Genomic DNA, 9,410 nt, shown 5'->3' with positions numbered 1-9,410 from the left:
GTCTCCCAAAATAAGTGGGTCCATGACCCAGCTCAGAGCCACAGTCATTTTGGGGTTGAAAAACAAGCATCCCATGACCAGTCCCACTGAAGACTGAAATCATCAGTATTCCACATTGAGCAAAGTCTTCCTCTTCACTACAGCAAATGTTAGAAGGTCAGGGAGAGTGTGCTGACCATTCTGCTGTCCACCATGACCTTTGGCTCAAGAACTGCACCCAATCTAGAACATTCTTTATATGCCACTTCCCTACTACTGTTCTTTTCCTACTGGCTGAACATCCCTGATCTGAAAATCTAAATCCCAAGGGCTCCAAAATCTGAAACTTGTTAGGCACCAATACTCAAAAGGTTTGACTTGGAAGCATTTAGGATTTCTGATTTTCAGATTAGAAATACTCAACTGGTAAAGTCTATGTAAATATTCCAAAATCCAAAAAACTGAAATCTGAAACAATTCATGTGGTTAGCATTTTGGATAAGGGCTATGTAACCTGTGTGAACAAGTTTGGCAATTTTTTTCTTCTTTCTGGAGACTATAATGTGTACATATATTTATCTGGAAGTTGAAAACATTGCTAAAGGATTATAATTTACTTAGGCCACTTCTTTTTCTTGAGTTCTTTCTCATTCTTTAGCCAGATAGGAGGAAGAATAGTAGCAACTCTTCCTTCCTTCCTGAAAGATGTGGGAATTTTGCAAATTTCTTTCTTTCCTTCCCCAAAACTAACTTACTAATTTTCCCAAGAGTTCTTACAACTCAGTCCACAGAAATGTGATTTTACAGAAGTACAGTTCTGTTTTCGATGTGACTTGACATTGCACTTTCTTCATTAACTATTTATACAATTGCTCTCCCAACCTCATGATGGCAGCTTCTCCTAACGCCTCCTGGAGTTGCCACAGAATCTCTCCATACCCCCCATGGAGCAGAGGGCAGTGACTGCCCATCCTATTCAGCTGGGTGCTCCCGGTAGCTGGAGGTGTGCACAGCAAGCCCTCAGCAAGTGCTGCCGAGTGGACAAGCAATGGGCATGACTTCCTGTCCCCTCCAGGACTCGTGGGCAGTGCCAGCTCAGAACTGGGGCTGCCTTCTGTCCTGCGAATCTATTGAGAAGAGGCCAGAGCCTCTCCTTGCCAGGATGAGTTCTAAAGTTCTGAATGCAGTTCAGATACCTTTAAAATGAGTTATTCATAAAGTAGAGAGAATGTGTTTGTGTGTAAACTGTAGGATGTTATAGTTACCCAGCAGATCCCAGTTCTCCCAGCATCTAAATTGTACCATGTGAAAGTTTTGACTTGGACCCTGGTGCAAAGTCCAGAAACTTTTTTTTTTTTTTTGGCTAATCATGGTAGCTGAATTCACCTGTTAAATGCCCTGTGGCCTCCTGCTATTGTAATAAACCATCATTTTGGTCAATTTTGCCCCATCCTCTTAGTGAAGAGTAATTATGTTTGGAGATTAGATTCTTGTAAATGATTTTCTGAAGGTGTAGTTATTAGAGGCAACTTATATGTTCAGAAATACTTTTTTTCCCCTCATTTTTTAAACCAAAATGGTTTTGCCTTAATCTGTTGACTCTAAATGTGCAGCCCAGGGGGTCTTGCCACCCAAGTCTTTATCCAGGGTGGATGGAGTGTAGTTAAGCTCAAGTCAAAATAAGAGTAAAATCTTCTTTCCTGGACTGACCCCTCACCAGCTCCCACCCATCCACCTGGGTCTACCTAACACCAACACCCACCTTCCCACTCCTGCTCCTGGCACCTCCTCCCAGTGTGCCAACTGCTCCTCAGTTGATGGTCACACATGTAACATGTGAGACATGCTACCTGCCAATTCAAACATAGTAAATAAAGCAAACGAGTGCCACATGGCCCCCTTCTCCTCCCCTGAGAGAACTGGCATTCCCTGCACTGTGCCTAGGGGGGTGGTGGGTGGAGGGCAGGAAGAGAGCCTGGAGGCAGAGGCTCTCTCCTCGATCCCCACCGGGGGCTGCTGCAGAGCCCACAGACAGGAGCGCCCAGATGGAGTTCAAATTCTCAATCGCTGGTTCAGGGGTGTGTTTCAAACACACAGTAGGAAGGCAAAGAAGTGAACAGGTCAGCACACAGGAAGGGGGTCTCACTGCCTGGATCCAGGGTGCCCATGTCCACACATGTCTTTCTTCACCGTAGTTATCCTGGTCAGGGTGGCGACCTGTCCCTGTGGTGATGACCTTCCCTTCTGACCACTAAAGCAGCTGAGCCCACCTTGGTGCTTCCCTGGCCATCTGCTATGGGTCTGAACCTCTGTTCAAACCTCTCCCTTCTCTGTCCGGCTGCTGCCTTTGGGCTCTGTGTTTGTCGGCGTTCTTCACCTATTTTGTCTGCAAGCCTGTTGCCGGTACCAGTGTTGGAAATATTTTATTCTACCTTGTCTCACCTCTCAATTAGCTCATGGACGTCTTTTGACAACCCCCCCCCCAAAAAAAGTGGTTTTTAATTTAATGTAGTCTACTTCATTAACGTTTTTCTCAGTGAAAAATGATTTTTGAACCCTACTTGTGAAAGTCTCCCCTATTTGACAGCATAAAGTTACTTCCTAAGTTATATTTCAGGACTTCACTTGTTGTACTTTTGCCCCTGGGACCTACGATCAATTCAGAACTGATTGGTGTGGTTTTCCCCCATCCAGGGTTGCCCACATGGCCGAGGGTCACTTGCTGAAAGTGTCCTCTCCCTGCTGCCCTGAAGACCACTCTTGTTGCAAGCTGTGTGCACAGACGTGAGGGTCTTTCTCTGTGCTCTGTGCTTGGTGTGTGTGCAAGTGGGTTCACACGGGTCCATCCTATGCCTGTTGTTACAGCATTGTCCGAACTGGTACAAGGTTCAAGAGAGGGAATATTTTGCCCTACTTGAAACTTTACATTTCTATATAGGTGTTAGCATCAATTTGTTGTATTTAAATTAAAACTGTTGGATAACAGTTGGAATCATATAGAATCTATAACTTGTGTGAAATTGAAATCATTATGGTATCAAGTCTTATAATCCACAAAACAGGTGTATCCATTTATTTATTTAGATTAAAAAATATTCTGCAAAAATAGCACATGGTTTTCATAGTGCACGATTTCATTAAAATCATCCCTAGATGTTTGCTATTTTTTAAACCATTGTAAATGACATTTCTCTGTTGAATTTTTGCTGGTATATAGAAATATAGTCAATTTTTGTATCTTCACCTTTTTCCAGCAATCTTCCAAATCAAACAATCAACCAAACAATCAAACAAATAATCAATCTGTAGATTTGTTGGAATTTTTCTACTTAAAAGACAAGTTTATATCTTGTTTTATAAACTTTACAGCTTTTATATCTTTTTCTTTCCTATGAGTCAGACTTCCCATACTATATGGAATAAAAATGGGAAAGATGTGAAGTATATTTTTATGTGTTGTGAGTGTGTGTGTGAGTGTGTGTGTGAGTGTGTGCACCTTCAGATTGAAGGATTTCCCTCCGAGTCATGATTTCCTGTTACTTTTATTATAAGCAGAACTTACTAAATCGAGCGGCACCACTAGGCCCCATCTGTTCACATTTTCTTCCAGAGTAAAGCAAGTGTGTCCCTGCCTGAGGTGGCTGTGTTTCCTCCTGGTGACACACGCCTGCTCTGGCTCTGGAATTGCGGTCACCTGCCTTCACATGCTGGCTCCCGTGTTCTGAGACAGTCATGCATGAAAAATGGCATGGTTTCTTCCTTGCGGGTTTGTAGAATTCTGCCATGAAACCACATGGCCTAGAGTTTCCTTATTTTATTGGTGGAAAGCTTTTTAATTTGTTGGTTTTATTTAACATTTGTAGGACTTTTTAGGATTTCTATTACTTATTTATAATTTCTTTTCTTCTTCCTCTTCTTCTGCAGGGCTGGGGAAGGAACCCAGGACGTCACACAAGCTAGGCACGAGCGCTACCACCGAGCCACATCCCCAGCCCTCTCTTCCTTCCTGCTAAAATAACTCTGAGAGAATTTGCCTGTTACTCCTATTGAGGTGCTGTCTGCATTTCTGGGTATTATCCCCTTGTTTTTCTGGGGATCCTTTGACCATCTTCACTTCTTATTGGGTGGTATTCTTTTGACTCACTTTGTTCATGTTTCTTGGGTTTCCTAAATCAGAGGAAATTCTTCTCTCTTCAAATCCTGCTTCTTCCCCCTCCTCTCCATTATTGCTAGTGGAGCTGATTAGACGTGCTGGACTTCTTCCTCCGTCCTCTGTGCCCCGGGCCCTCTCAGGTTCCATCTCTCTCTCCAGTGCTGCATGAGGTCGTTCTTCTGACCTGGCTAGTTCAGGGGTTCATCTTCAGGTACACCCAAGCTACTGTTCAACTCACTCACTGAATCTTCTTTTCATTTGTTATATTTTTCCACTTCACAATCTCTATTTCACTCCTTTTCAAATATTTTCTCTCACAGTTTAAAAACTCATGTTGAGGTTTGTTCAGCCATAACGCTCTGGTCAGGCACAGAAAACACAGGCTGACTGTGTACCTGTGCTGACCGTCTCTGTGACCTGGCTTCACTGTGAGTCTGATCCACCGGGGCCTGCTTCTAGGGATTCTCGGTCACCCGGGCTTCCCCGTGGAAACGCCACACGGTGAGGAACAGGCTTGAAGCTGCGTGTTGAGTACATGCTTACCTACTTGGACTGCGGATTAAAGAAAGAGAAAGCTGTCTTTTCCTTACTTCTTGGGGAATTTCAACATTTCTTTCTCCTTCCTTCTTTGCATCTAGTTCTGATAGGGCAGCTTCATTCTTCAACCACATAGTTAATCCAGTACCGACTTCCTGTCTTGGCCTCCTACAATGAAAGAAAAAAAAACACACCCATATATATGAAACCTTAAAGGTGAGTGTCCTAGGGACACACCCCCCATTGCCTCACCTCATTATCGGCCATTTGCTCTTTCTCACCAGGGAATTAGGAAATGGCTCCTTCCCTCCAGCTCCTACCATGGCTCAGGAATTTCCCTATTTCCACCTCTGACCGCTGGCCCATCTAGTTCCCAGCCCTGAAATCCTCAGAACCTTCCCCTGCTGGGACCCTGCTCCAACCACACCTCCCACCCTTGCAGCTCTCCAGCCCTGGCTCCCACTCTCATTTGCCCTTTGATCTCATGGAGGGCGACATCAGAGGAAGGACAGGAGCTGACCACAACGCGGTGAGTCAGAATCATGTGCTCCAGGGCCAGGGGTGCTGTGGTCATCCCAGGAGGAGCAGGTTCACCCTTCACGTGCTCTGCCAGGTTACGCCTAAGGAAAGAGGGAAGGCTCCTTAGATGGTATTTAAACTGCCTTTCTGTGCATAAACTCAAAATCGTGTTAATACCAACACATAACTTTTTTCTGCAAATATAAGAACTTTTTCTATCCCATTCAATGACATTAACTTCCTTAAGAATCCAATTTTTTAAAAAAAATTATGAATTCTCTCCCCAAGAATTCATATGTACACAATCAAGTGCAAGTGTCTTAAGGGTTCCGCCTCCCCACTTTGGGTTGGCCAGTCTTAGGTCGGCACCACAGGCTGCTACAAGCTTGCAGACCAAGCCCCCCTCAGTGGCTCTCTGAAGCCTGCTTCCCTTGTGAATTTTGCATTGAGTATGCATCACATTTACTGATATCCTGCCCTCCTTTCCTGACTGTTTGAGTGCATAGCCTATATTAACTCAAATTGGAAATCTTGATCCTTGGGAAAATCATGGAGATGTTCTTCAGGATTTGGGAATCAAGCAGAGAACATTTGGATTAGCATTTTGTGCTCAACAATCCTGCTGTGGAGGATGTTTTGTGAGCCACAGATTCCTGCTAAATGAGACTGCATCTTTTCCACACCCCACCTGATAGAGTACAAGAACCTTGGGTTACTTTCCCCAACATCCCCACCCCTTTCAGCAGAAAATAGTTCGGAGATGTTGTCACCCATGTTTCCACAGAAATGGAATGTAGAGATTGACAGTGGGGAAATGGAACAGTGGTCCACTTTATGCTTTGAGTATAACCCATGCTGCTCTGCCACTGGGGGGGAAAAAAGACTGCATCTTTTTCTGGCAAGACACCTTAGTCCTCACCAAAACTAACTATCAAAGAAATGAAACAAATCACCTTCAACGAGGATCTGTGTGTCCGCATCTATGTGTGTCTGTTGGTTTGTGTGTCTCTGTGTGAGTGTGCATGTTTGTATAGGAAAACATTCACATTCCATAACCTCAATGAAAATTGGAACAAACCAATGACATTGGACAAATTATATTATAACACTGTGTGCACACATGGCTATGTGACAAGAGATCACACCGTGATGTACACCTGCAATGCACCAATTAAAAAAATGGGGGAAAGGGAAAATCCAAAGTAGTGACCAGTGAATTTTCACCTGCTCCATAAGTTGGCTTGAAGCTCCTGTCTGAAGACATCACAAGTGGGTAGCACACGGGCTGTCTGGAGATGGGGACTACAGGACAAGCCCTGGACCCAAGTCAGGCAAAGGAGCCAAATGACCCCGTGCTGTCCTGGGCCATGGGCTACATGGGGTGCCCAGAAGGTTGGCATGCATGACACTGCCAAGGGCAGATGTCATGCTCGCCCGCAAAGGAGAGGAGCCAGTCATTACCACATCTGGTGTCAGGCTTCACCTCCAGGATCAGAGGGTACGACAGCTACATTTGAGACCCAAGGCACTCTGACAGAAACATTCACTCTCTTCACTTCCCTCAATTTGGAAAGGACTCCGAGAAGAAAAGCAATGTCAGTAAGACACCAAGGTAACAGAAGACTTAACTCTCAGGTCCCGATGGAGGCCTCACCAAGCCTCCTCAGACTGGCTCCTGCTAAGGGCATCTGTCCTGCAAACGCACTTTGAAGACCTCGGGGCCAGGCTGCCAGTGGATTTCTCCCTGGTTGGAGGCAGGCTCACAGATGGCAGAGCTCCTGCGCATCTTTATCACCCACGACCTGAGCAAACCGAGCCTGAAGCTCCACAGGACTTGCTCCTAGGGACCAGGGGCTAATACAGAAGGGCACCGCGATGGTGTCAAGCCTGTCACCACCAGATGCAACTCCGACTCCCGGCAGCCTAGCGCTCCCCACTTCCCGTGAGGGCGTTGGCCAGAAGTGTGAGGTACCACTGCTGGTACCACTGTCAGTGGACGGAACTGGACACTCGAGCTGGTGCAGGATCCCAACAACCCGATCAGGGTCCCAGCACCCACTGTGCAACAGGAAGCCAAGGCCAAGCCTGGCTGAGGCCTGAGGGAGCGAGGAAGGGAGGACCAGGTGCCGCCAGGGGCACTGCTGGGCCTGGCCGTGAAGAAACCTGGACCAACAGGAGCCCATCGAGGTATTCGTTCTAGAAACAATAATGGGCTTCTGCTGTGTGCCGGTCACTGTCCTGGAGGCAGGAGACACAGTGGTAGCCACCTGCTGTCCTCACAGGTGCCTTACGAGAGCTGGTAATGGCCCGAGGCAGGAGACTGCTCCCCTGGACGGGGACTCAGGGAGGAAGAGCAGAGGCTGGGGGCTGAGGCTGGGGGAGCGCAGGCCCAGGCCACCCATTCAGGGGGTGCTTGGGGACTCCTGGAGAAAGGTGTCGGCTGGCTGAGACCAAGCAGGGTCTGCCGCAGAACATCAGGGATCCAGGTGCTTGGCTCTGCATTCTCCTCGCCCTCCACCACACTCCCCATCACCTCCGCCACACACCCCTTCACTCCGCCACACACCCCTTCACCTCCGCCACACACCCCTTCACTCCACCACACTCCCCATCACCTCCATCACTAACCCCTTCACCTCCGCCACACACCCCTTCAACCTCCGCCACACACCCCTTCACCTCCGCCACACTCCCCATCACCTCCACCACACACCCCTTCACCTCCATCACTAACTCCTTCAACCTCCACCACACTCCCCATCACCTCCACCACACTCCCCATCACCTCCACCACACACCCCTTCACCTCCATCACTAACTCCTTCAACCTCCACCACACACCCCTTCACCTCCACCACACTCCCCATCACCTCCGCCACACACCCCTTCACTCCACCACACTCCCCATCACCTCCGCCACACACCCCTTCACCTCCATCACTAACTCCTTCAACCTCCACCACACACCCCTTCACCTCCATCACTAACTCCTTCAACCTCCACCACACACCCCATCACCTCCGCCACACACCCCTTCACTCCACCACACTCCCCATCACCTCCACCACACACCCCTTCACCTCCACCACACACCCCATCACCTCCACCACACACCCCTTCACCTCCACCACACACCCCTTCACCTCCATCACTAACTCCTTCAACCTCCACCACACTCCCCATCACCTCCACCACACACCCCTTCACCTCCATCACTAACTCCTTCAACCTCCACCACACTCCCCATCACCTCCACCACACACCCCATCACCTCCGCCACACACCCCTTCACCTCCACCACACACCCCTTCACCTCCGCCACACACCCCTTCACCTCCACCACATACCCCTTCACCTCCACCACACACCCCTTCACCTCCACCACACTCCCCATCACCTCCGCCACACACCCCTTCACTCCACCACACACCCCTTCACCTCCGCCACACACCCCATCACCTCCGCCACACACCCCTTCACTCCACCACACTCCCCATCACCTCCACCACACACCCCTTCACCTCCACCACACACCCCATCACCTCCACCACACACCCCTTCACCTCCACCACACACCCCTTCACCTCCATCACTAACTCCTTCAACCTCCACCACACTCCCCATCACCTCCACCACACACCCCTTCACCTCCATCACTAACTCCTTCAACCTCCACCACACTCCCCATCACCTCCACCACACACCCCATCACCTCCGCCACACACCCCTTCACCTCCACCACACACCCCTTCACCTCCGCCACACACCCCTTCACCTCCACCACATACCCCTTCACCTCCACCACACACCCCTTCACCTCCACCACACTCCCCATCACCTCCGCCACACACCCCTTCACTCCACCACACACCCCTTCACCTCCGCCACACACCCCTTCACCTCCGCCACACACCCCTTCACCTCCACCACACTCCCCATCACACACCCCTTCACTCCACCACACACCCCTTCACCACCACCACACACCCCTTCACTCCACCACACACCCCTTCACCTCCGCCACACACCCCTTCACCTCCACCACACACCCCTTCACCTCCACCACACACCCCTTCACTCCACCACACACCCCATCACCTCCACCACACTCCCCATCACCTCCGCCACACACTCCTTCACCTCCACCACACACCCCTTCACCTCCACCACACACCCCTTCCCCTCCACCACACACCCCTTCCCCTCCACCACACACCCCATC

General features: G+C 49.1%; 1 protein-coding gene across 13 annotated transcripts in view; it reads right to left on the bottom strand.

The window, feature by feature from the left end:
- Positions 1-3,041: 3,041 nt before the first annotated feature.
- LOC124095914 (uncharacterized) overlaps positions 3,042-9,410 on the bottom strand; it is an 83,031-nt gene continuing 76,662 nt past the window's right edge. For all 13 annotated transcript variants that reach the window (XM_058580928.1, XM_058580925.1, XM_058580932.1 and 10 more), the window contains 2 exons: positions 5,190-5,289; positions 3,042-4,837 (listed from right to left, as the gene is read on the bottom strand). In XM_058580928.1, coding sequence (XP_058436911.1) covers positions 4,787-4,837; positions 5,190-5,289 — 151 coding nt within the window. In that variant the 3' untranslated portion in view covers positions 3,042-4,786. The remainder of the gene's footprint in view (positions 4,838-5,189; positions 5,290-9,410) is intronic.

The sequence above is a fragment of the Marmota monax genome, unplaced genomic scaffold (genome assembly GCF_021218885.2).
Source record: "Marmota monax isolate L192 unplaced genomic scaffold, Marmota_monax_Labrador192_F-V1.1 WCK01_AAM20220418_F8-fsc00083, whole genome shotgun sequence".
Lineage (NCBI taxonomy): Eukaryota > Metazoa > Chordata > Mammalia > Rodentia > Sciuridae > Marmota > Marmota monax.
The sequence above is the reverse complement of the archived record's forward strand: the minus strand, read 5'-3'. Positions and strand labels throughout refer to the sequence as shown.